Raw genomic sequence first — 27,889 nt, forward strand, 5'->3', positions numbered from 1 at the left:
AGGGGAATTGCGTGGTGGGTGAGTGGGTGGTTTCGTTTTTATGTGGGACGGCGCAGCGCACTCGCTCGCGGCGGTGACGTCGCTGGTGACGGCGACGCCACGCGGGCTGCCGCGACACGCCAGTGCGTGGTGTCACGGCGTTAGTTAAGCGGCTGCGTTACGTTGACCGGTCAGCTTGGCAGGGAGTCAAAGCCTCAGCCAAGGCAGAGGGGCGGGATGGATGGTTCGGCGCTGCCCGCCGCCCGGATCGGCTCCGCCGCTGGAGAGGCGATTCTATTATGTACTTTCGTTTCTTTTCTTTTCTGCGGGATTCCTTCTGATTATTTTGAAGTGAAAAGCAGCAAGGTCCTCGAATATCCATTTCCAGACCCAAACTCAGAAACACTAAAAAAAGTCAAAATTATGCTTGAATGGAAGATGTTTAGGTGCGTGAGGTCCATACCCATTTTTAGTGTGCTCGGACATCTGAGTAGCTCTCAGAAAAAATAAATTCAATCCATGCAGGAACTAGTAAACTTTTTTTCTTGCGGGAACTAGTAAACTTTTTCACAAACCCTATTACTTTCTGAGAGCTACTCTGATGTACAATCACGCTAAAAATTGACATAGTCATCACACACTCAAACATCTCTTATGTAAAAAAATCAGATTTTATTATTGTTTACTGTTCACAGACAAGGAAGCCATTTAGCTGCTCTCCGAGGTCCTTTCATTTTTCTTTTATTATTTATTGTTCACAGACAAGGAAGCCATTTAGCTGCTCTCCAAGGTCCTTTCCTTTTTCTTTTATTATTTACTATTCACAGACAAGGAAGCCATTTAGCTGCTCTCCAAGGTCCTTTTCTTTTTCTTTTATAAATACTACTCTATCGTTTTTTCCTTTGAATTGCTTGACGGGCTTGCCGCCTGGTGTATACTACTCTCGTTTTTTCTTTTTGCGGTGCCTACTCTATCGTTGACGTGCCCACACGTTATTTCTGTCCGATCATCGAGCAATCCAGCCACATCTTCGTAGGTTTGGCAGCACAAAAGTACGTACGCACGCACTAGTGGCGCCATTCAAAGAATCAAACTAAATTCAGTTTTAAGACGTAGAGAAATAAGACTTTGTCCTGTATGTAAAATTCAAGGAAGGAACGAGCACAACACAGGCTCCCTTTATCGATTCCCCTTTCCGATGCGCTCTTCCTGTCTTTTCTTTTGGTAAACTACAATGCCCACCGTTGCTCGTCTCGTCGTATGGCCCGTGTTACTTGTGTCTCCCGGGCCAGAGACGATTCACGGCCCGGAGCTTTTTCTGCGAGTGGTCACCATTACAGCAACAACTCCCCACTTCCACTCACTTTTGAATCTCATCACAGGAGAAAAAAGATGACACGGCTCATCGGTTGCAGTAGATGCTCCAGGCTCAGTGCTAAGGTCAAAGGTCTCCTGCTGCTGTAGTAACCGCCTCAGTTTCTCAACCACTCACTGAAAAAAGGTACTCCCTCCGTTCAATAATATAAGAACATTTTTTACACTAGTGTAGTGTAAAAAACGTTCTTATATTATGAAACGGGGGAGTACTAGTAGTAACCATACTTAACCGCAGCTGCTTCTAGGGGCTGTAATCAGCATGGCACAACCAGTCCAGGTGTCAAGAAAAGAGGGAGGTTTGACATGCGCTCAAGCCCATGTCAGTAAAGGCGGTAAGATCCGTAGAACCAACAAAGAAACTTCAGATGATGTACGTCATGATCAACACAAGATACGCTACACTACTCCATGTCTGCTACTGCTGGAGAGGAGACTCAGGAGAGGGCTGACAAGAAGCTTCATCCCCATACCTTACGGTCAAGCATATTCATGATCGCTGTTGATGTACTACTACTATATCACAGACAAAAAAGGGATTCCAATTTTCAACTCCCACTACCAGTATATGTATATATACACATGGGTTCGGTTCATGTGCCTATCCTATCCGAGGATGATGTGTTGGCTTAGAAGAGTGGTCGGGATTCACCATCATATTACATCAAATTTACCTATCAAGATGCCTTGTCCAGAAAGAAAAAAATATATTGGTTCAACCCAGCATCCAACATGCACGCATATGATATACTCCATGATGCATCCATCATTGTACAGCTGCTTTCTTTTCCAAGGTTCCGCTGAGGCTACACGAACATCCAGCGGACCACCAGTATCCAGCTGCGGGAGCTTCATCGGGACCTTTTGGCACATGGGCCCTCGGCATCGTACGGCGCATCTCGAAATGGACGGACCAAGTTTCTCTCCGCTGGTCCGCGCTTCCAGAAGGGAAAGCAACTCCCAACGAACATGGATGGATGCGCTGGCTGTCGTTTTCAGGGTTCGCGCGCGCGAGAGAAAGGGCGCTGCCAAACCAGCCCGAATCCAGAAAATATCTGAACAATCATCATGCGGCATGTAGAAATTCAACCAGCAGAAAGGCTGCTTTGATGCGTAGTGCTTCGGCCTTTGTTTTCAATGCAAGTATTTTGGGGTTGTCCAAACTTTTCAGCAAACTGTTGGTTGGCCTCGACAGCAGAAGGGTGCCTCATTTCAGGACCGAAGACCGCATGCATCAGGTTTATTCGGTCGGCGTCGGTTTTGAGATATAATTTACCATGTATTTTGCAGTACATAACACTTTTACTCACGATTCACAGCCTGAATAACTGACAGGAAATGGAACTCATCTGAACTGAACTACGATGAGAAAGGGGCGCCAGAACGTCAGAATGACACGAAACCAGCACAAAAATCATACCCCGGAGAATGATCTGCATTGATACCAAATGGAACACCATAAGTGAATGCATAACTCAAAGTACAGCAGAATGGAATTTAGAACATCAAGAATTACTACAAGGACAAAGTGGATTCTAGCCACAGATACAACACTGACGATTAAACACATGGTCCAAGTTCAACAGGCAAGCAAGACAACCATTGTGAAAGGTCAAAGTAACGCTATTTTCTGTTTATATAGAAAACATATCCATTGCTACCACATTACGGTGCTACCAGCCTACCATGCAGTCCCTCTGAAAAGCGATGTGAATGTTCATTGAAAAAATTCAAGAAAAATCTTTAGATAAATCATTTATATAATCAAGCCTCCTACATAAAGTATAAAGAGAAAAATATATAAATATTAGCTTTATGTTTATCCTTTTGCCCTCATAACAAATTTTCTATTTTGGATCACCGATTCTAGACCAGATTTTTATAAGATAGTATGATATGTTAGATTGATTTTATATCCATGTTATCGGAACTCTCAAAGAACAACTGTATCATTTTCCCAGGGGTGGCAGGCCCTAACATGATCTGATATTTCTACCTTCCTGTTACCAACCAGTCCCAAAGAAAATACAGAGGCCCACATGTGTTTGATGCAAATTTAGCTGCTCTATTAACATCTGCCAGCTGGTATGACCTCGATCCTTCCATTTCTGAAGGATGCTAAGGCCTCCTTTGGTTTAGAGGAATCTTGTAGGAATTTCATAGGATAGGATTTCTATAGGAGTCTTGTAGAAATCCTATCCTATGAAATTCCTACTCCCTCCGTCCGGAAATACTTGTCATCAAAATGGATAAAAAGGGATGTATCTGGATGTATTTTAGTTCTAGATACATCTCTTTTTATCCATTTTGATGACAAGTATTTTCGGACGGAGGGAGTACAAGATTCCTCTAAACCAAAGGAGGCCTAAGAATGTAAGCAGACTGTGGTGAATTTGTCTTTTGTCCGGAAATCTCTATCAGATAAATCTAACAAATTTGACATGATAGATCCATTCCATGTCAATATTGTCTGGAATTTCCAACAAAGAATTGTATAACTTTTTCGAGGGGTGACAGGACCTGATATGTTCTCATGTTTCTACCTTCCTGTTATGTACCAAATAGTCACAAAGAAAAAGGCAGAGGCCCACATGCGTTCGATGCAAATTCAGCTGCTCTGTTAACATCTGCCAGCTGGCATCACCTCCATCCTTCCATTTCTGATTAAGTACGTAAGAAGATTGGGTGGATGAATTTGTCTTTTTTGTTTGGAAATCTATGTCAGATTCAAATAACAAATTATATGACATGATAGATTGATTTCATGTCAATGTTGTTGGAATTTTCAACAAAGAATTGTATCATTTTTCGTGGGGTGGCAGGACCTGAAATGCTCTCTCTACCTTCCTGTTCTATTCCAAAATGTCACAAAGAAAAGATAACAGGCCCACATGTATTCTGTGCATTTTTTCGAGAAACATGTTCTATGCAAAATTAGCTGATGTGTTAACATCAGCCAACTGGTATAGCCATCTGTGAATGATTCTGAGAATGTAAGCGGATTAGGTGGTGAAAATGATGTTGTATAGAGCAGTAATCATATATTGTTGACGCTGAACACATTCCCCTTGTCAACAAAATAATCATCTTGAGCGAAATGCATATGTGACTTTCGACGAGTGTGCATGTAAGCATTTGTCGACGTGGCATGGAAGCACCGTAACAGGAGAAAGCACCAGATCAATTCGCTATGAGGGTGGAACCCAAGTGTAGCAATAAAAAAGTAATTAACATGCTTATGGGCAATTGAGCAGTACTTTATAACCATGATGCTCACTTGCTAATGCACAATCCAGGGTTTAGCTTTCTTGAATTCAGAAAGATAAACAGACTAGGCCATTAATCCTTAACATTAACTGAACAAAATAATTAGCTGTCTGGCAACATAAAAGTGTGTTGCTTATAAAAATATGTTATATGGGGTGAGCTTTGGATAGAGCATCCATCTATTGTCATGTCAATGCTGACAGTGAAGTCTTAGGACAAGCGTTAGTGCATAGCGGATGGTTAAAGCAATTAGATCACTGCACAACATTGTCTGAGATGGTTTGGGCATACACAACGCAGGCCTCCAGAAGCGCCAGTGCACAACGGACGGTTAAAGTTGCTTATAATGTCAAGAGAGGCCGGGGTAGACCGAACTTGACATGGGAGGAGTCCGTAGAAAGAGATCTAAAGGACTGGAATATCACCAAAGAACTAGCCATGGACAGGGGTGCATGAAGTTAGTTATCAACGTGCCAAAACCATGACTTTGTTTTGAGATCTTATGGGTTTCAACTCTAGCCTACGCCAACTTGTTTGGGACTGAAAGGCTTTGTTATTGTTGTTTGTTTGTTTCTTTCTTGTAAAACTGATGAACTCAGTATACTATTTTTTTCAGTTATTTTTATCCTGTTTTGCAACCTTGATGGCCAAACTGGGGCTTTATATCTGTATAAAGTCAGGCGCGCCTCACGCCTTCAATCTAAAAACATGTAGTTTGTCAGATATTTCCAAAAGAGAAACTTTCATATGTGAGTGTGAGATGTTTCTTCCTTTGATCCAATATGCCAATGCATCTAATGGTAAAATACGTAATAAAGTTTTGTTGTGACACCATAAATATTCTTTCTTTTTTAAATAGTTGGTTGAACCATGACTATCTACCCTTTATTCGTGTGGGGATATGAGCTTCAGCATAGGCTACTGTAGCTTATCATATTTTTAATCCCACCTAGCACGCGAACGCAAAGCACAACACATGGTAAAATCATTTAAAATACATTAAAAGAAAAATCTGTATTTTATTTGACATTGTATGTGTTCATGTCTTCTGTATGCGTACAAAATTTTCTGAAAAAATGACTCATTTTGTGCTCTGGGAGATAAAAAAGCACAAAACCGGTGCTCTAAAAATGTAAATTTTGGATACTACGCACTTTAATTAGACTTTGGATACTGCACACTATACACATTGAATTAATAATGCTGTATAGGTCTCGAGATACCGAAATAGGCATTCTACGGCTTAGAGTATGGACCAGCTGAACCATGGGTCAGCAAATCCTCTCCCCATTTTTTTGCTCCCTGGCTGAAGTACAAAATTCTGACAGTAGCATATATGGTGGTTGAATACTTTTTCTTAAGGTGTGAATGAATACTTCCATATGTGAGTGTTTTGGTTCTTTGGTATCCATCGTACAAAATTTGGTGTGTTAGTTTTTTATTTGTCTTTTTTCTAGCACTTTCTTGTAAAATTGATGAACTTATAGAACATTGATGTATCTAACACTAAAACGTTTAGTGTTAGATACATCCGTATCTAGACAAATCTAAGACAAATAATATGGATCGGAGGGAGTATCAGTTTATCCTGTTTTGCTATCTTGATGGCCGGTTTCGGGCTTTATATTAGTAAGTAAAGCTGGGTGCACCTTCTGTCTAAAAACATGTTCAAAACTTCCATATGTGAGCGTGAGATGTTTCTTTGAACCAATATGACAATGCATCTAATGGTAAAACATGTAATAAAGTTTTGTTGTCACACCGTAAACATTTTACCCCATGGCCAAAGTACAAAATTCTGCTTGTAGCATATACGGAGGCTGAATAAGTTTATTTGGAAGGTCTGGTTGAATACTTCTGCTAGTCATATTCTAGTTAAGGGCAGCCCAGTGCATGTAGCTCCCGCTTGGGCAGGTCCAGGGAAAGGTCTGACCACTTTGGGTCTACTGTACGCAGTCTTTCCCTACATTTCTGTAAGAGGCTGTTTCCAGGACTTGACCACTGCACCAAGGCTCCCCTTCGCTAGTCATATTCTAGTTCTTGGTACAAAATGGGACAAACTCACTCATACTAAATATGTAATCTTGGATCTAATATTACTGCTATTCCAAGAAGCAAAGGCAGAAAAGCTAAGAATTACTCACCGAGGTTACAGAAGAACCAGCCATGAGTTCTCACACTGAGGTTACTGAAGAAGCAGTCATCATCGATTTCTTTTCTTTCCCCTCGCTTTGGCCCTCTTCTGCCTCGCCTCCTCTTTCTGTCTCTCAGCTTCCTCCCTCTCAAACTTCTCGCTCTCCCTCTTCTGCAAGAAGTCCTGCACCGCCAGATAGATCACCTGCATTTCGAGAGAAGACCAGCAAGGTCAGCACCGAGCCACCGACCATCCGAAAACAACACTGTCCATCAATGCAATTCGCCATTCATTATACAGGCGGGGCGAAATGATTCGGACAGATAACAAACGCGTCACGCACCCCGATGGTGAGGAGGGAGAGGCCGACGAACGAGACCGTGAGCAGCACCGACACCACGGTGGCGGTGATGCTATCGTCGTCCGCAGCCACCCTCATCATGGCCTCGGTCTGCTCCACCTCTTCGATGGCGGCGGCAGGCGGGCGCAGCCTCCTGGCGAGGCGCAAGCGCCCGGTGCCTCCCCCGGCATTCCTACCACGGCGCGGAGCAGCGACGCACCTCGAGAAGAGCGCTGGCCTGGGTGCCACAGGCGGCGCGAGAGGGAGGGGGGAGAGGGAGCACGCTGCCGCCATTATCCCGTCCCTCGCGCCAGCGGAAGGAAAGGGGATGCAAATGAACGGTCGGAACGAACGGGGAAATGGATGGGCCAATCCGGCGCGCAATGGGCCCGTACCGGGCAGCATGGATGGGCCGAGGCCTGCCGTGTCGCCGTGCCGCGGGTCCGCGCCGAGCGGCCGAGAGAATTCCAGAGAAATCCATCCCCATCGAGACGAAGGAAACCGACGAGGACGCCACCGCTGTGCCGCGCGGCCGGACCCGTCCGCATTCGCCAGTTTGTCTGTGACACGCACTCGAAGAAGAGAAAGCGAACGAACGAGCGCTCACCGCACCGCACTCGAGACCCGAGCACAGGCTAACCGCGACACCGCAACCCGGTGGTGGTTCCGCCTCGCTTCGCCGGCGGCGTCGTGTGATTGTGATTCGGGAGCGGGAGAGGTCCGGGATGGCCGGGGATCGGATGAGCTGGGCGAGGCTGCTCAAATGGAGCCTCTCCTACATGGACGGCGCGCGGCCTTCTCGCGACATCAGGTGGGGCGAAGGGAAATGGAGGCTTATCTCTTCTGCTGTTTTCGTTTGGGCTGCGGCTGAGGCAAGGGTGTGGCGTTCTGTGTGCAGTGAGGAGGAGCAGAGGTGGCTGGCGGAGGCGGTGGAGCGGCACATGGCGGAGGACGTGGTGGGCCGCCTGAGGGAGATCGCGCTGCTGATGAGAACCCCGCTCTCCGTCCTGGAGGCGCAGGGCATCACACCCGAGGACATCGAAGGTACGGATCAGTCGTCGACGATAAACGGTGGTCGATTGGTAGTATTAGCGTGGATTTTAGAGTTTTGATGATAGTAAGGATGATGGATGTGTGGAGTTGTGGTACTAACAATTTGCCCACCCTTGAACAGACTGGAATATGGATGGTTCTGAACAATTTAGGTGAAACATATGCGATTCTGAATATTCCCAGCATTCTGAATATTCTGTAATTCGTAACATTGCGATTGGTATTCGTAATCCACACTTGCCCGTTGGCGACAGTGGATTTGTAGTATTAGAGTGGATTTGAGAATTTGGATAAACTGAGGATGCTGGATGCGTGGAATAGTGGTAACAATTTGCCCGCCCTTAGAAAGATTGGAATAGGGTTGTTTTGAACAATTTAGGTGAAACATATGCGGCAGTTAGGAATGTTCCAGCATTCTGAATATTCTGTAATCCGTAACATTGCGATTGGTATTCGTAATTCACCCAAGCTTTTCAGGTCAACGGGAATAAAACCCTTTGTCTCGTCCTTCAAAATGTTAGGCATCTTTTGAAGATTGTCATTTGTTATAGGCTTATCTTAGCCCAATAACACTAGTATTTTGTTTGCTCAACTCACAGTTGGTACTGATTAATTACTTGTGACCGTTGCAGATTTACTCGCAGAGCTGCAAGTACATGTCGAGTCTATCGACATAGCAAATGGTATGTCTGATCATTGTTATGTTTTGACATTCCTCCTGGAATGCCATGGTCCAACTATGGTTTATGGGTTGGCTTAGCATGGGAAACATAAGTCATATCCTTTTGACGACCTCTTGGGATGCTCACGCAGCCACGCAGAGATCTCAGTCGAGCAATGTCCTTGCACAACATTTTTACTATTCTAAACAATTGAAGTCCCAGTGTCCACTGAACTTTCTGATTTCTGCAACTCATCCTTAGTACTCCACTGCTATGGGTTAGTAATCGATGAAAGCACTAAAGTTCTGCAGATGTATTGTTATCATAACTAGCAATGTGCCCATGCGTTGCAACGGATCCAAAGTAGAATAATACTTATTCACAAATTTGAAAGAAAACACTCTTAGTTTTGATATACATATATCACTAAAAATATACTATTATGTTTCACTAAAAATATATTACTCGGGCTGTTTTGATGAGGTGAGGGAGGGATGTGGTTGGTTCCAAGATACTAAGGGGTTTTTTGCAAATTGGAGCAGAGAAGTGGGCTATTGTTGCAAAAAGGCCACAACTTACCTCACAGTCGTTAGATGCAGATCTAATGGTCAAAAATGATGGCTAGGGGACACACCATCATCACCAACTGAGTCTTTTATAGGAGTATAGATATAGATATAGAAGTGTCCACTGAACTTTCTGATTTCTGCAACTCATCTTTAGTACTCCACTGCTATGGTTTAGTAATCGATGAAAGCACTAAAGTTCTCCAGATGTATCGTTATTATTATTATTGCATTTCTGTGACGTGAACTCGGATTTATTACCTCGAGTTGAACCTACAGTTCCATCTGTAGGAAACAAAGGTAGCACTTGGAAGGCATACTTTACTGGTGTCAAAATGAAAACGTTCACGTCACTGGATGCTTCAAAGGCATATGTAGTTTCTCTTGAGGTGGCTAAACAAATGGATGGAGGCAACTGTAGTGGGTTTTGCCAATAAAAACACTGCTCTTCAGGTGAATTCTCAGCTTCTTCTTCCACTATGCTAGTATTACAACTTCCAAGGGGAGCTGATCTGCTAGGGTCCAAAAGATTGTTGCGTGCCCAGAATTGTTTGATGAATGAATAGATCGATGACAAACTTCCAACCGAGAAACAAGGGGCATACAGACACCAAAACATTGTACATGTATTGTTTGTGAGCATTTTATTATGAATACATTGTTGTGTATTAATCTCCCCGTTTGTTCCTCTGGTGTGCTAGATCTGCATTCTGTTGGTGGCTTGGTTCCAGTTATTAGGTACCTCAGAAATACTAATGCACGCATCCGAGCCAAAGCAGCTGATGTGGTAACAACGGTTGTTCAAAACAATCCGACTAGCCAGCAGCTGGTCATGGAAGCTAGTGGTTTTGAGCCACTTGTATCAAATTTTACATCAGATCCTGATCTCACTGCACGCATAAAGGCTCTTGGTGCACTATCCTGTAAGTTCTTTCCTCTTTCTGTTTAGATGCTGTAACTAATATGTTTTTGTTAAGTTTCCAATTTGACAATTCCCTCACATCATGTTCAGCCTTGATTCGGAACAACAAACCAGGAGTTGCTGCATTTCGTCTAGCCAATGGATACGCAGGACTGAGAGACGCTTTAAATACAGAGAGTGCAAGGTTTCAGAGGTAACATAATTGATCTAGCCTGAGTATATTCGCCAAATGTCCCACTAGCATGCCTGTGACAGACACGTGTCTTCTCTGACAGGAAAGCACTAAGCCTGACTCATTATCTACTCAGCGAAAGCCATTCCGATTGCTCGGTGTTTGCACAGCTTGGGTTTCCTCGCCTTATGATGCGTTTGGTATCCAGTGATGACTCTGGTGTTCGAGAAGCAGCATTAGGAGGCCTGCTTGAGCTTGCAAAGGACACAACACTGGGGAATAGGAGTTTACTAGCAGAGCAGGACAGGCTACGGCGGCTTCTCTGGGGGCGTATACAGAGCATAAGGATGATGGCTCCTGAAGATCTTGATGCTGCACGAGAGGAAAGGCAACTCGTCGACTCATTGTGGATTACATGTTACCACGAGCCATCCACACTTCACCGGGAAGGACTTGTGGTTCTGCCTGGAGAGGAATCTTTTGAACAACCTCCTGATGTGGCTGGTAGATTCTTCGAGCCACTGCGCCGAGCTCCATTGCAGAGGGCACCTCCTAGTCCTGATGAGAGATCAGATCCAGGAAATGGAACTGTGGGAGGAATTATGCTGCTTCTAGGTCCAGCACCAGGTAACTCGGAGTAATTGATCATCCTGAACTGGGCACCTACGCGTGAAGAGGAGAGACTAGGAGTTTGATGTCCTTTATGTATAGCTAGAAATATCAGGGCTAGTTCTATGAAGTGTGTAATTCGAGTCAATAATCCGAGTCTGAAGTGGTATGTTGTTGTTGAGTGCTGTGTATAATTTGCAGTCTGCAATAATGTCGCCCTATGCTCGAGTATGTGTATGTAATTGTAATGTGTTGTCTAAATATTAACTGTCATATGTACTATATGAACCATAATTACCAATAAATCTTGCAGAAGTCATTATGTAGGTTTTGTGGAAAGGAGGTGACGGGGCAAATGAACTAACCAGAGCTCGACAGTGCACATCTTCCCACGCCATGATCACACAATTGTGCTACTGCTCGACAGTGCACATGATGTTAGCCTGCTTATCGTCACCATAGCTAGGACGTCTCTAGCCAGCTGCAACCGTCAAGCCTCTTCAGCCGCCGTCTCTTCATCAACCTTTTGATCTTGAAAACGTCGTTCTGCTTGCCGGCATCTGCCAGCGCTCCCGAGAGCAGCACGTAGCTCGCGGCGTTTTCTGGCTCGACGGTGCGCACGCGGGACGCCGCCAGCTCCGCGAGCTCGACGTTCCCGTGGCTCCGGCAGGCACCGAGCAGCGCCCCCCAGACGAAGCAGTCGGGCTCGATGGGCATCGCCCTGATGAAATCGTGAGCCTCGACGAGCCTCCCGGCTCGGCCAAGCAAATGCACCATGCAGGCGTAGTGCTCCAGCCTCGCCACGATGCCGTGCTCCTCTTGCATGCGCTGGTACAGGGCCTTCCCGGTCTCGACCATGCCACCGTAGCCACAAGCTGTCAGAACGGCCGTGAACGTCAGGTGGTCCGGCGTCGCTTCTTCGTCCAGCATCCGGTCGAAGAGGCTGACTGCTTCCCGGCAGTGGCCGGAATTCGCCAGCCCGAAGATCATGGAATTCCATGTCACGGTGCTCCTTTCTGACATTTTGTCGAACAAGCGGCACGCCTCGTGCACAAGCCCGGACTTGGCGTACATGTCGACGAGCGCGCTGCTCACCGTGAGCTCCTGCTCGACACCGGTCACGACAGCGTAGCCGTGGACCTCCTTCCCATGCTTTGTGTCACCGACTCCGGCAAATGCTGGCAAGATGCTACTAATCGTGGCCGAGCTTGGCAGGACACGGGCGCCACCGGCCACCATTTCCCGGAACAGGGTTCGCGCTCTCCCATACTGGAAGTTCAGCACCGAGCCAGAGACGAGCGATGTCCATGTCACCACATCTGGCTGGAACCCCTCCTCTTGCATGGCGCAGGACCAAATCGCTGGCCATTCTGCCATCGCCGGCCATGGCAAAGCCCGACACGGCAGCATTCCAGGTGACCAGATCGGGGCTCAGGCCGAGGCCCCGCATCTTGACAGCCAGCGCCAGCGCGTGCTCTGGAAGCCCGTGCCGCGCGTAGCCCGCGAGCAGCGCATTCCAGACGACGAGGTCCCTCGCCGGCGTTTCGTCGAACACCTTGCGGGCGCTTGGAATGAGGCCGCACTTGGCGTACATGTCGAGCAGCGCGGTCGCGATGACTTTGTCCGAGGCGAGGGCGGGGCGTGTGAGCACGAGCGCGTGGATGAGGCGGCCGGAGGCAGCATCGGCGAGGTGTGCGCAGGCGCGTAGAGCGGTGGGCACGGAAGCAGGGTAGGGATCAACCGTGCCGCCGATGCTGGCTTGGAGGCTCAGGCGGGTGAAAAAGAGGTGGAGGGCGTGGCCGTGGCGACCTTGCCGGGAAGAGCTCGCGAGCTGCTTCATCCATGAGCTAGTTTCGGCTCCGCGCATTTGCTGCCGACTCGAAGTACACACACGTACTTTCAGGGCGTTCCAGTTTGGAACAGTAGTCGCATCCTGGGTGTCGTGTTTGAAAGCACAGTCTTTATCATAAACCGATTGCCTCCCCTCCAAATGGCTCTACCAAGGACCCCATAAAGTTCCCGAAACCAAGTTTCTCAGAAAAGGCTTGCATAGTTTTTTCAATCCAGCCTGGTTGAGGAAAAACAGGCCCTAATACGCCATACACAAGTTGTTTGGTTGCCTGCATCCCTAGTCCTTGCATTAGGTATATACCCAAGTGCACTTTGTTTGGTTGGCTGCATTTGCCCTAGCGGCACATGAACACGGCGTTTGGTTGCATACGGCGTACATGTTGTGCTTATCTTGTACCCTAGTTGGTGAGCTTACCCACAATGATCATAGCTAGAACACCAACGCCACAACACAGCAATGGTGACGAACTGGGCGAAGATGATGAAGTTCTTCAGCTTCAGGCCGAACTGACGATCCACCTTAGCAGCTTTCACTTTGACAGCTCCAACCTTGCCACTGTCGACACTGCTGCCTCCGTGTTTTCGCACCCAGGCGGAGTAAGCTTGTTCTGCTGCCTGTCTAGTCTTGAATCCTCTATAGTTGCAGTTGTTATACGATGCCACTTGTGCATTGGCTTCTTCCCATGAACTATAAACACCTGGAACCTCACCAATGAACACGGCATACCACTTGCCCTAGCAATGCACAAGAGGAAGAGTTGAAGCAGCAAATCAATGAAGCACAAGTAGCAAGCAAAGTAGCACAGAAACAACAATGGAGCAGAACAGAAGTAAAGCATGCATGATCATACGGCATAGCAAGTTCAACCTAGCACTACCTTGGTGTTAACCTACCACCACATCCAAAAGAGGATGTCGTCCTACCACCGCAAGTTCACCATCAGCGTGAGGGGTTAGTATATACCACCTCACCAAAATATACAGACCATCAAATAGTTTTTGAGCCCTAGCTACACAAAATGTACGTCGTCATCGTCGTCGTCGTCGCCACCGCCATTGCCATCGGGGATCATGCACGCTCACATGCAACACTACTCTAGTAGTAGTGCTTGCCCAGCCAGCTCCTGAGCCACAACACCCTGTGAGTGTCGGCCATGACAACGAACCCAACACCCTGGGCCTTGTTGTCAAGCAGGTGGCTGAGAGCTACCATGAGAGCCTCGTCGCTGAATCCACCCTGGGTCATGATAGCGCCATACAGGTCAGGGTGGACGTCGAGGGGCTTGCACTCCCTGATGGTTGTTGCCACCTCCTTCACCGCCTCAGTCATGCTGCAAAAGACATTGATCTCCTCCTCCATTGGGCCTCCTCTCTTCCTCTTCCTATCATGGTTGGGGTCAAATGGCTTGTCGAAGGGCTTCACAGCGGGCTTGTCAGGGCCATCAAGGACCTCGACGTCCGGTGTCCCAGGGAAGTCTGGCATGGGAGAACCAAGAAGCTCACCCGAGCCCATGGCATGCTTCCCAGTTGCCAGCCCGAAGGAGAAGATGTGCTGCATTTGGCTGTAGTTCTGGATGGGTGTGTTGAGGAACTCAACGTCCCTTCAGTGGTCCTAAGAATGAAACACATGTGTTGTTAGTTCCGATTAGGAGTAGGCAATGGTGGACAGTATGAAAAGGAAGAGGGCTGTGAGCTAACCGCGACATGGCCGGCGTAGTGCTCTGCCTTCAGAACTATGGAGCAAGTGTTCTCATCCCATGAGGCGCCGCTAAGGTCTCTCAGCTTGGACACTTGGATCCATCGACTTCTCCACTTCCTCAGGTGGTTGTACACCTGGTTGACAGACACCTCTTGCCCACAGAACTCGAACACCTGCTTCGCAACAGTGTTCAAGTGCACCTCCTTGAAGCCCTTGTCAGTCCTAACTCCACTAGAGATGAGCTCACACATCTTGTTCAGCATGAACGTGGACATGAACGGCTGCCACTTCATGTTGTTCGACCTACCATCCTTCTTTGCCTTTGCTGCTGCTAGCTTGATTGCAGCGGCAGCAGTAGCAGCAACAGGAGTTGGCTCAACGAGCACTACTGGCACATAGAGGGAATCAGACTCGAACACCTCTGAATCAGGTGCCATCTCAGACATAGGCTGCGAGTCCTCGACAAACGATGGGGCAAACTGGCTGTCGGACACGACAATGGCCTGACTAAGATCCTGCGTCTGCGTGGTCATGTCCTACAATCATAGCACGCATTGACAGTGAGCATAGCACACAACATACCAGACAATCCATGAAAGCAGGAGCATACATGTACATGGTTCATCACTATCATAGCAAGCACATGCTTCATCACTATCATACTAAGCATAGCAGACAATCTATGAGCAGAAACATACATCTACAACAAACATCATGCCACAAATGGACCACCAATAGCTACAAATCACAGATCTAAACATGATTCAACACAAGCACAAGGTTCAACTTCAAACTCTACTACTAATCTAGCCTACCACATGCTTGAACATCTAGCCCTACCACAAATTACAACCGCAGCATAGCAATCAACCATATCAGCTCACAGATCAGACCACTAATCAACCATGCATCTAGATCAAACCCTAGCTGCAGCTCAGATCTAGCTAGAAGGAACAGAGAGAAAGGGGGGTTGAACTCACAGAGGCCATGGCTGCAGCTTGAGGACGAGGAGGGACGGTGGTGGAAGATGAACACCGGCCGATGAAGGAGCTCCGGCGCCGTGGACCGCCGATCGATGAAGATGCGCCGCTTACCTGCTCGTTGGTGCCGATGCGCGTCGGCGGGAAGGTGCAAACTGAGGAAGAATGGTGGCGGAAGTTGGGGCCGCGAGGGAGGGGCTAAATAAGGGGTGGAGCGGCGGGAGGTGAGCCAAAATCCTCCCGCCGATTTTTCGGCGACGTGGCCGAGCTCGCGCCATCTCCCCTGCCCGCACGAGGGGAGAAGCGCGTCGCCCTCCCCTGCCTCGCTCGAACCAGGCTCGCGAGCTACTGCCCAATCCTACGTTTCCCCTGGGCCTGGCCTGCACGTGCTTTAAGTTTCGTGCAATGCGGGCCGCACAGTGAATGCAGAATACCAAACGGGCCAAATTCTTCCCGCTCGGGTCAGGCTGGGCCTAATGCTGGCAACCAAACACGCCCTCAGAGCCTAGTAGAAGTATACCTTTGGGAGCTGGTAACGTTAATTAGAGCATCTCAAAGGCCATCTTGCCGCCGCCATGAGTCTACCTCGTCGCCACCCTCCTCTTTTTCGGGGGAAAAAGGAGATTCTCATTACTCAGGGTGGCTTCTCAGCCATTGCCAAGTTCACAACAAAGTCTAACCCCGAATGTAGCCAGACAGCAGTACGGGAAGTTCTACGGCCGTAGGCGGCAAGTTTGAGGCTAACTTTATTCTGTGCACGACTACAAAGAGTAAAAAATATCTCTCTGGCCTCATAAGCGACCAGCCTCCTAATCTCCTCAATGAGAGTACAGTGAGCTGATCTATCCTCTGATTGTGCTTTGAGCATGGTCACCGCCTCAGCACAATCCATCTCGACCGTGATGGTCATATCCGTCATGTAGAGGGCCAGCTCCAGACCCTCTCTACACTAGCTCCGCAACTAGCGCATTATGGCATGTACGAATTTGTCGACACGCACTATAGATGATCTCTCCCCGTGCATCCCGAAGTATCATGCCGCCTCTTGCCGACCCAGTCGTAGCGATGAAGCTTCCATCCATGTTGAGCTTTGCCTGGACCAGCTCCGAGGGGCGGAGACAAGGGGGGCGAGCAGGGGTCTAATCGCTCGCCCCCTCAACAAATTTTAGCAGGTTGTGGTAATCGCTAATGGCTGTAGCTAATCGCATCGTTAGCCCATGTATACCATTTATCCATTGAACTAGCTACGCCAAATATTGATGACCAGAGCCCAATAACCCATAGATATGTACGTGTCGGCTATTGTTTGCCCTATGGACAATCTAATCGATCCGATTGATTGATCTACGTTCGTATTCTCCTGGACCGCTTAGGGAATTTGCCGCTGTCACCGGCCGCCGCTAGTGCCATCCGCCGCGGCATCCATCATGGTCGCTGAGGGAGTCCCGGATTAGGGGGTGTCCGGATGGCCGGACTATGACCTTTGGCCGGACTCCCGGACTATGAAGATACAAGATTGAAGACTCCGTCCCGTGTCCGGATAGGGACTTTCCTTGGCGTGGAAGGCAAGCTTGGCAATACGATATGAAGATCTCCTCCCATTGTAACCGACTCTGTGTAACCCTAGCCCTCTCCGGTGTCTATATAAACCGGAGAGTTTTAGTCCGTAGGACGAACAACAATCATACCATAGGCTAGCTTCTAGGTTTTAGCCTCTCTGATCTCGTGGTAGATCAACTCTTGTAATACCCATACCATCAATATCAATCAAGCAGGAGTAGGGTTTTACCTCCACCGAGAGGGCCCGAACCTGGGTAAAAACATCGTGTCCCTTGTCTCCTATTACCATCCGCCTAGACGCACAGTTTGGGACCCCCTACCCGAGATCCGCCGGTTTTGACACCGACATTGGTGCTTTCATTGAGAGTTCCTCTATGTCGTCGCCTTTAGGCCCGATGGCTTCTTCGATCATCAACCACGACGCGGTCCAGGGTGAGACTTTTCTCCCCTGATAGATCTTCGTATTCGGCGGCTTTTGCACTACGGGCCAACTCGTTTGGCCATCTGGATTAGATCGAAAGCTACGCCCCTGGCCACCAGGTCAGATTCGGAAGTTTAAACTACACGACCGACATTCGCGGGGACTTGATCTTCGACGGATTCGAGCCACGACCGAGCGCGCCGCACTGTCTCGATGGGCATGACCTAGCTCTGCCACCGGATAGCGCCCAGAGTGCCGCTCAGGAGTCTGCTCTGACCATCAGTTCGGAGCCGACTGCGCTAACCAGGGATGGACGGTTGGACGCCGCCCCGGGAGCCGCAATCCCTACAGCGATAGAGCCGAATACCAGCCTAGTCCTTTGCAAGGCCCGTGACTCCAAGGTGCCGGACTCCGTTCCGGACTCCGAATCTTCCGCACCCCTTCCGATCGAACCTGATTGGGCTCCGATCATGGAGTTCACCGCCGCGGATGTCTTTAAGTACTCGCCCTTTGGCGATATCCTGAACTCCCTAAAGTCTCTCTCTTTGTCAGGAGAGCCCTGGCCGGACTATGGCCAGCACGGTTGGGATACGGACGACGAAGAAATTCAAAACCCACCCACCACCCACTTGGTAGCCACTATCGATGATTTAACTGACATGCTCGACTTTGACTCCGAAAACATCGACGGTATGGACGCCGATGAAGGAGACGACCAAGAACCAGCACCTATAGGGAACTGGAAAGCCACCTCGTCATATGACATATACATGGTGGACACCCCAAAGCAGGGGATGGCGAGGAACAAACGGAGGATGACCCCTCCAAGAAGCAACCCAAGCGCCGACGTCAGCGGCGCCGCTCTAAATCCCGCCAAAGCAAGAACGGCGAATCCAGCACCGAAGATAACAACACGCCGGACAGTGCCGAAGATAACCCCTTCCAGCAAGATTCAGTGTAGGAGGACGAAGGAGCCAGCCCTCAGGAGAGAGCGGCCGACAGATAGGTTGAGGACGACAACTATATGCCTCCCTCTGAAGACGAGGCAAGCCTCGACGACGACGAATTCATCATGCCAGAGGATCCCGTCGAACAAGAGCGTTTCAAACGCAGGCTTATGGCCACGGCACGCAGCCTCAAGAAAAAACAGCAGCAACTTAGAGCTAACCAAGACTTGCTAGCAGACAGATGGACCAAAGTCCTGGCGGCCGAAGAGTATAAACTCGAGCGCCCCTTCAAGAGCTACTCAAAGCGCAGGCTGCTACCCCAACTTGAGGAGGAAGCAACTAGACCTACATTACCAGCATATGATGCGCCCGATCGGCCACCCCGTGGCCGCGACAGAGAGACCTTCGGGCCCTCGACCGAAGCCGCACCCCGACACCGCTCAAAACATAACATAGTACGGGGAGACGCAACAGACTTATGAGACATACTGGAGGACAAGGCAAGGCAAACAAGATCGATCTACGGATCGCGTGGGCGACCCACATCATGTGATGATAAGCGTCACACTGGATATGATAAATATGGCCAGGCCGAATACAACAGACCGAGCTCATCCGAGCTGCGCCGCGATATAGCCCAGTACAGGGGCGCCGCACACCCACTATGCTTCACAGACGAAGTAATGGATCATCAAATCCCCGAGGGTTTCAAGCCCGTAAACATTGAATCATATGACGGCACAACTGATCCCGCGGTATGGATCAAGGACTACCTCCTTCATATCCACATGCCCGCGGTGATGATCTACACGCCATCAAATACCTCCCGCTCAAGCTTAAAGGACCAGCTCGACATTGTCTTAACAGCCTGCCAGCGGAGTCAATTAGTTTCTGGGAGGACCTGGAATCCGCATTCCTCGACAACTTCCAGGGTACTTACGTGCGACCACCAGACGCCGATGACCTAAGCCACATAATCCAGCAGCCAGAGGAATCGGCCAGGCAATTCTGGACACGGTTCCTCACCAAGAAAAATCAAATAGTCGACTGTCCGGATGCCGAGGCCCTTGCTGCCTTCAGGCACAACATCCGAGACGAATGGCTTGCCCGGCACCTAGGACAGGAAAAGTCAAAATCTATGGCAGCCCTCACGACACTCATGACCCGCTTCTGCGCGGGCAAAGACAGTTGGCTAGCTCGTAGCAATAACATAACCAAAAGCCCTGGTAATTCGGATACCAAGGACAACAATGGTAGGTCACGTCGCAACAAGCACAAGCGCCGCATTAACGGCGACACTACTGAGGATACGACAGTCAATGCCGGATTCAGAGGCTCTAAACCCGGTCAGCGGAAGAAGCCATTCAAAAGAAACCCTCCGGGCCCATCCAACTTAGACCGGATACTCGATCGCTTGTGCCAGATACACGGCACCCCCGAACAACCAGCCAACCACACCAACAGGGACTGTTGGGTGTTCAAGCAGGCAGGCAAGTTAAGTGCCGAAACCAGAGACAAGGGGCTGCGTAGCGATGACGAGGAGGAGCCCCGGCCGCCGAACAACAGAGGACAGAAGGGCTTCCCTCCGCAAGTGCGGACGGTGAACATGATATACGCGACCCACATCCCCAAAAGGGAGCGGAAGCATGCCCTCAAGGACATCTATGCATTGGAGCCAGTCGCCCCAAAGTTCAACCCATGGTCCTCCTGCCCGATCACCTTTGATCGACGGGACCACCCCACTAGCATCCGTCATGGCGGATTTGCCGCATTGGTCCTAGACCCAATCATTGATGGATTTCACCTCACTAGAGTCCTCATGGACGGCGACAGCAGCCTGAACCTGCTTTATCAGGATACAGTGTGAAAAATGGGTATAGATCACTCACGGATTAAACCCACAAAGACAACCTTTAAAGGCGTCATACCAGGTGTAGAAGCCAGCTGTACAGGCTCGGTTACACTCGAAGTGGTCTTCGGATCCCCGAATAATTTCCGAAGCGAAGAGTTAATCTTCGACATAGTCCCATTCCGCAGTGGCTATCACGCCCTGCTCGGACGAATCGCATTTGCAAAATTCAATGCGGTGCCGCACTACGCATATCTCAAGCTCAAGATGCCAGGTCCTCGCGGAGTCATCACGATAAATGGAAACACTAAACATTCTCTCCGAACGGAGGAGCACACAGTGGCCCTGGCGGCGGAAGTACAGAGCAGCCTCTCAAGGCATCTCCCCAATCCGGGTGTTAAACATCCGGACAACGTCAAGCGCGCCCGAAGCAACCTCCAACAAAGCCGGCTGGCATGTTCCGAGCAAGCATAGCAGTGCGGCACCAACCCCAGCCCTCGACAGACAGTGATATCGGTACCACGCGTACATAATTACGCTTTGAAAATACCATGGGCATAAGGGAAGGGGCACAACTACGACACGCCCAGAATGCGGCTCAACCGCACTTAGGGGTTCCCTATCCCGCCGTTTTCTTTTCTTTTCGTATACTTTCAGGACCCAACTATTCGGAAAGGCCTGCCCGGCAATAAACTCGCCAAACACACGATGCAACAGCCATGGCGCGAACAAGCTGCGTCATACGTCCAGGTGGTCTCTATAACGAGCTAAATACCCCTTTTGCTTACATTTACGCAGCTTGCCCCTGGAGGGGAACATGTCAAATAATCCTATCCCTTGCTTATCACACTATTTGTGTCGTTCTGCTTTCATAACAGCTCTTTTTTAATAAACAATACTCTTATCTACTATTGTATTCATCTATCTTTATACAAATATGTTCAGTCATGACATTATGCAACCGTACACTTTGGTACGGCCAATACACCAGGGGCTTAAGCACCCCATGACATGGTGTGAGAAGACCGAACACTCTCACGAGTGCGGCACCTCGAACCTATAGCACTATATGCATCGGCTCCGAATCATGTCTTGTTGGAAATATGCCCTAGAGGCAATAATAAAAGCATTATTATTATATTTCTTTGTTCATGATAATTGTCTTTATTCATGCTATAACTGTATTATCCAGAAATCGTAATACACGTGTGAATACATAGACCATAATATGTCCCTAGTAAGCCTCTAGTTGACTAGCTCGTTGATCAACAGATAGTCATGATTTCCTGGCTATGGACATTGGATGTCATTGATAACGGGATCACATCATTAGGAGAATGATGTGATGGACAAGACCCAATCCTAAGCATAGTATAAAGATCGTGTAGTTCGTTTGCTAGAGCTTTGCCAATGTCAAGTATCTCTTCCTTTGACCATGAGAGCGTGTAACTCCTGGATACCGTAGGAGTGCTTTGGGTGTATCAAACGTCACAACGTAACTAGGTGACTATAAAGGTGCACTACAGGTATCTCTGAAAGTATCTATTGTTTTATGCGGATCGAGACTGGGATTTGTCACTCCGGATAACGGAGAGGTATCACTGGGCCCACTCGGTAATGCATCATCATTATGAGCTCAAAGTGACCAAGTGTCTGGTCACGGGATCATGCATTACGGTACGAGTAAAGTGACTTGCCGGTAACGAGATTGAACGAGGTATTGGGATACCGACGATCGGATCTCGGGCAAGTAACATATCGATTGACAAAGGGAATTGTATACGGGGTTGATTAAATCCTCGACATCGTGGTTCATCCAATGAGATCATCGTGAAGCATGTGGGAGCTAACATGGGTATCCAGATCCCGCTGTTGGTTATTGACCGGAGAGCGATCTCGGTCATGTCTACATGTCTCCCGAACCCGTAGGGTCTACACACTTAAGGTTCAGTGACGCTAGGGTTGTAGGGATATGTATATGCAGTAACCCGAATGTTGTTCGGAGTCCCGGATGAGATCTCGGACGTCACGAGGAGTTCCGGAATGGTCCGGAGGTAAAGATTTATATATGGGAAGTCCTGTTTCGGGCATCGGGACAAGTTTCGGGGTTATCGGTATTGTACCGGGACCACCGGAAGGGTCCCGGGGGTCCACCGGGTGGGTCCACCTGTCCCGGGGGGCCACATGGGCTGTAAGGGGGTGCGCCTTGGCCTGCATGGGCCAAGGTCACCAGCCCCACTAGGCCCATGCGCCTAGGGTTTCCACCAAGGAAGAGTCCAAGTGGTGGAAGGCACTCCTAGGTGCCTTGGGGGGGAGGGAAACCTCCCCTTGGCCGCCGCCCCCCTAGGAGATTGGATCTCCTAGGGCCGGCCACCCCCCCTTGGCCCTCCTATATATAGTGGGGGAGAGGAGGGACTTCATACGGGAACACCTTGGCCTTTGGTTGCCTCCTTCTCCCTCTCCAACACCTCCTCCTCCTCCATAGTGCTTGGCGTAGCCCTGCCGGAGTACTGCAGCTCCATCAACACCACGCCGTCGTGCTGCTGCTGGTGCCATCTCCCTCAACCTCTCCTCCCCCCTTGCTGGATCAAGAAGGAGGAGACGTGGCTGTTCCGTACGTGTGTTGAACGCGGAGGCACCGTCCGTTTGGTGCTAAGATCATCGGTGATTTGGATCACGTCGTGTTCGACTACATCATCCCCGTTCTTTGAACGCTTCCGCTCGCGATCTACAAGGATGTAGATGCATCTAATCACTCGTTGCTAGATGAACTCATAGATGGATCTTGGTGAAACCGTAGGAAAATTTTTGTTTTCTGCAACGTTCCCCAACAGTGGCATCATGAGCTAGGTCTATGCGTAGTTCTCTTGCACGAGTAGAACACAAAGTAGTTGTGGGCGTTGATTTTGTTCAATATGCTTGCCGTTACTAGTCTTATCTTGATTCAGCGGCATCGTGGGATGAAGCGGCCCGGACCGACCTTACACGTACTCTTACGTGAGACAGGTTCCACCGACTGACATGCACTAGTTGCATAAGGTGGCCAGCGGGTGTCTGTCTCTCCTACTTTAGTCGGATCGGATTCGATGAAAAGGGTCCTTATGAAGGGTAAATAGCAATTGGCAAATCACGTTGTGGCTTTCACGTAGGTAAGAAAACGTTCTTGCTAGAACCCAAATTCAGCCACGTAAAACTTGCAACAACAATTAGAGGACGTCTAACTTGTTTTTGCAGCAAGTGCTTTGTGATATGATATGGCCAAAGTTGTGATGAATGATGAATGATCTATATGTCATGTATGAGATGTTCATGCTATTGTAATAGGAATCACGACTTGCATGTCGATGAGTATGACAACCGGCAGGAGCCATAGGAGTTGTCTTTATTTTTTGTATGACCTGCGTGTCATTGAAGAATGCCATGTAAACTACTTTACTTTATTACTAAACGCGTTAGTCATAGAAGTAGAAGTAGTCGTTGGTGTGACAACTTCATGAAGACACGATGATGGAGATCATGATGATGGAGATCATGGTGTCATGCCGGTGACAAGATGATCATGGAGCCCCGAAGATGATGATCAAAGGAGCTATATGATATTGGCCATATCATGTCACTACTTTATATAATTGCATGTGATGTTTATTATGTTTTATGCATCTTGTTTACTTAGGATGACGGTAGTAAATAAGATGATCCCTTACAAAATTTCAAGAAGTGTTCTCCCCTAACTGTGCACCGTTGCTACAGTTCGTCGTTTCGAAGCACCACGTGATGATCGGGTGTGATAGATTCTTACGTTCACATACAACGGGTGTAAGACAGTTTTACACAGCGAAAACACTTAGGGTTAACTTGACGAGCCTAGCATGTACAGACATGGCCTCGGAACACGGAGACCGAAAGGTCGAACACGAGTCGTATGGAAGATGCGATCAACATGAGAATGTTCACCGATGATGACTAGTCCGTCTCACGTGATGATCGGACACGGCCTAGTCGACTCGGATCGTGTAACACTTAGATGACCAAAAGGGATGTCAAATCTGAGTGGGAGTTCATTATAATTTGATTAGATGAACTTAATTATCATGAACTTAGTCTAAATATTTTACAATATGTCTTGTAGATCAAATGGCCAACGTAGTCCTCAACTTCAACGCGTTCCTAGAGAAAACCAAGCTGAAAGACGATGGCAGCAACTATACGGACTGGGTCTGGAACCTGAGGATCATCCTCATAGCTGTCAAGAAAGATTATGTCCTACAAGCACCGCTGGGTGACGCACCTGTTCTCCCTGCAGAACAAGATGTTATGAACGCTTGGCAGGCACGTTCCGATGACTACTCCCTCGTTCAGTGCGGCATGCTTTACAGCCTAGAGCCGGGGCTCCAAAAGCGTTTTGAGAGACATGTAGCATATGAGATGTTCGAAGAGCTGAAAATGGTTTTCCAAGCTCATGCCCGGGTCGAGAGATATGAAGTCTTCGACAAATTCTTCAGCTGTAAGATGGAGGAAAATAGTTCTGTCAGTGAGCACATACTCACTATGTCTGGGTTACATAACCGCTTGACTCAGCTGGGAGTTACTCTCCCGGATGATGCGGTCATTGACAGAATCCTCCAGTCACTTCCACCAAGCTACAAGAGCTTTGTGATGAACTTCAATATGCAGGGGATGGAAAAGACCATTCCTGAAGTATTTGCTATGCTGAAATCAGCAGAGGTAGAAGTCAAGAAGGAACATCAAGTGTTGATGGTCAATAAAACCACTAAGTTCAAGAAGGGCAAGGGTAAAAAGAACTTCAAGAAGGACGGCAAGGTGGTTGCCGCGCCCAGCAAGCAAACTGCCGGGAAGAAGCGAAAGAATGGACCCAAGCCCGAGACTGAGTGCTTTTATTGCAAGGAAAGTGGTCACTGGAAGCGGAACTGCCCCAAATACTTAGCGGACAAGAAGGCCGGCAAAACCAAAGGTATATTTGATATACATGTAATTGATGTGTACCTTACCAGTACTCGTAGTAACTCCTGGGTATTTGATACCGGTGCCGTTGCTCATATTTGTAACTCACCGCAGGAGCTGCGGAATAAACGAAAACTGGAGAGGGACGAGGTGACGATGTGCGTCGGGAATGGTTCCAAGGTCGATGTGATCGCCGTCGGCACGCTACCTCTACATTTACCTACGGGATTAGTTATAAACCTCAATAATTGTTATTTAATGCCAAGTTTGAGCATGAACATTGTATCAGGATCTCGTTTAATACGAGATGGCTACTCATTTAAATCTGAGAATAATGGTTGTTCTATTTATATGAGAGATATGTTTTATGGTCATGCTCCGATGGTGAATGGTTTATTCTTTATGAATCTCGAGCGTAATGCTACACATATTCATAGTGTAAGTACCAAAAGATGTAAGATTGATAGTGATAGTCCCACATACTTGTGGCACTGCCGCCTTGGTCACATAGGTGTCAAACGCATGAAGAAGCTCCATGCTGATGGACTTTTAGAGTCTCTTGATTACGAATCATTTGACACATGCGAACCATGCCTCATGGGAAAAATGACCAAGACTCCGTTCTCAGGAACAATGGAGCGAGCAACCAACTTATTGGAAATCATACATACTGATGTGTGCGGTCCAATGAGTGTTGAGGCTCGCGGTGGCTATCGTTATGTTCTCACCCTCACTGATGACTTGAGTAGATATGGGTATGTCTACTTAATGAAACACAAGTCTGAGACCTTTGAAAAGTTCAAGGAATTTCAGAGTGAAGTTGAGAATCAACGTGACAGGAAAATCAAGTTTCTACGATCAGATCATGGAGGAGAATACTTGAGTCACGAGTTTGGTACACACTTAAGAAAATGTGGAATAGTTTCACAACTCACGCCGCCTGGAACACCTCAGCGTAATGGTGTGTCCGAACGTCGTAATCGCACTCTATTAGATATGGTACGATCTATGATGTCTCTTGCCGATTTACCACTATCTTTTTGGGGCTATGCTTTAGAGACTGCCGCATTCACTTTAAATAGGGCACCGTCGAAATCCGTTGAGACGACACCGTATGAATTGTGGTTTGGGAAGAAACCTAAGCTGTCGTTTCTAAAAGTTTGGGGATGCGATGCTTATGTCAAGAAACTTCAACCTGAAAAGCTCGAACCCAAGTCGGAAAAATGCGTCTTCATAGGATACCCTAAAGAAACTTATGGGTATACCTTCTACCTCAGATCCGAATGCAAGATCTTTGTTGCCAGGAATGGATCCTTTCTAGAGAAAGAGTTTCTCTCGAAAGAAGTAAGTGGGAGGAAAGTAGAGCTTGATGAAGTATTACCTCCTGAACCGGAAAATGGCGCAACTCAAGAAAATGTTCCTGAGGTGCCTGCACCGGCTAGAGAGGAAGTTAATGATAATGATCAAGATACTTCTGATCAAGCTCCTACTGAAATTCGAAGGTCCACAAGGACACGTTCCACACCAGAGTGGTACGGCAACCCTGTCTTAGAAATCATGTTGTTAGACAACAGTGAACCTTCGAACTATGAAGAAGCGATGGCGGGCCCGGATTCCGACAAATGGCTAGAAGCCATGAAATCCGAGATAGGATCCATGTATGAAAACGAAGTATGGACTTTGACTGACTTGCCCGTAGAACGGCGAGCCATAAAAATAAATGGATCTTTAAGAAGAAGACAGACGCGGATGGTAATGTGACCATCTATAAAGCTCGGCTTGTCGCTAAGGGTTATCGACAAGTTCAAGGGGTTGACTACGATGAGACTTTCTCACCGGTAGCGAAGCTGAAGTCTGTCCGAATCATGTTAGCAATTGCCGCATTTTATGATTATGAAATTTGGCAAATGGACGTCAAAACGGCATTCCTTAATGGTTTCCTTAAGGAAGAATTGTATATGATGCAGCCGGAAGGTTTTGTCGATCCTAAAAATGCTGACAAGGTGTGCAAGCTCCAACGCTCGATTTATTGGCTGGTGCAAGCATCTCGGAGTTGGAACATTCGTTTTGATGAGATGATCAAAGTGTTTGGGTTCACACAGACTTATGGAGAAGCCTGTGTTTACAAGAAAGTGAGTGGGAGCTCTATAGCATTTCTCATACTATATGTAGATGACATACTTTTGATGAGAAATGATATAGAACTTTTGGATAGCATTAAGGCCTACTTGAATAAGAGTTTTTCAATGAAGGACCTTGGAGAAGCTGCTTATATATTAGGCATCAAAATCTATAGGGATAGATCGAGACGCCTCATAGGTCTTTCACAAAGCACATACCTTGATAAGATTTTGAAGAAGTTCAAAATGGATCAGTCCAAGAAAGGATTCTTGCCTGTTTTGCAAGGTGTGAAATTGAGCTCAGCTCAATGTCCGACCACGACAAAAGATATAGAAGAGATGAGTGTCATCCCCTATGCCTCAGCCATAGGTTCTATTATGTATGCCATGCTGTGTACCAGACCTGATGTAAACCCTGCCGT

General features: G+C 48.0%; 2 protein-coding genes and 1 pseudogene across 2 annotated transcripts; 1 reads left to right on the plus strand and 2 right to left on the minus strand.

The window, feature by feature from the left end:
* Window positions 1-2,405: 2,405 nt before the first annotated feature.
* LOC119290845 lies at window positions 2,406-7,449 on the minus strand. The gene is made up of 3 exons (XM_037569496.1): window positions 7,098-7,449; window positions 6,765-6,958; window positions 2,406-2,786 (listed from the first exon to the last, which is right to left on the minus strand). The coding sequence occupies exons 1-2, from the start codon at window positions 7,386-7,388 to the stop codon at window positions 6,824-6,826; spliced, it is 426 nt and encodes a 141-aa protein (XP_037425393.1). The 5' UTR covers window positions 7,389-7,449; the 3' UTR covers window positions 2,406-2,786; window positions 6,765-6,823.
* A 168-nt stretch (window positions 7,450-7,617) lies between these two features.
* On the plus strand, window positions 7,618-11,397 carry LOC119290844 (hsp70 nucleotide exchange factor FES1-like). The gene is made up of 6 exons (XM_037569495.1): window positions 7,618-7,905; window positions 7,993-8,138; window positions 8,780-8,830; window positions 10,077-10,298; window positions 10,388-10,490; window positions 10,573-11,397. The coding sequence occupies exons 1-6, from the start codon at window positions 7,820-7,822 to the stop codon at window positions 11,108-11,110; spliced, it is 1,146 nt and encodes a 381-aa protein (XP_037425392.1). The 5' UTR covers window positions 7,618-7,819; the 3' UTR covers window positions 11,111-11,397.
* Window positions 11,398-11,401: 4 nt separating this feature from the next.
* LOC119290843 lies at window positions 11,402-12,990 on the minus strand (annotated as a pseudogene).
* Between the last annotated feature and the right edge of the window lie 14,899 nt (window positions 12,991-27,889).

Source organism: Triticum dicoccoides, chromosome 4B (genome assembly GCF_002162155.2).
Source record: "Triticum dicoccoides isolate Atlit2015 ecotype Zavitan chromosome 4B, WEW_v2.0, whole genome shotgun sequence".
Classification (NCBI taxonomy): Eukaryota; Viridiplantae; Streptophyta; class Magnoliopsida; order Poales; family Poaceae; genus Triticum; species Triticum dicoccoides.

Bases quoted from the DNA above. Each gene is read 5' to 3' on its own strand.
- LOC119290845 (XM_037569496.1), bottom strand. From the start codon at position 7,388: ATGGCGGCAGCGTGCTCCCTCTCCCCCCTCCCTCTCGCGCCGCCTGTG. The intron at 6,959-7,097 runs GTGCGTGACGCG...CTCGAAATGCAG, and splicing joins TCTCCCTCCTCACCATCGGG to GTGATCTATCTGGCGGTGCA.
- LOC119290844 (XM_037569495.1), top strand. From the start codon at position 7,820: ATGGCCGGGGATCGGATGAGCTGGGCGAGGCTGCTCAAATGGAGCCTC. The intron at 7,906-7,992 runs GTGGGGCGAAGG...TTCTGTGTGCAG, and splicing joins CGGCCTTCTCGCGACATCAG to TGAGGAGGAGCAGAGGTGGC. The intron at 8,139-8,779 runs GTACGGATCAGT...TGACCGTTGCAG, and splicing joins CACACCCGAGGACATCGAAG to ATTTACTCGCAGAGCTGCAA.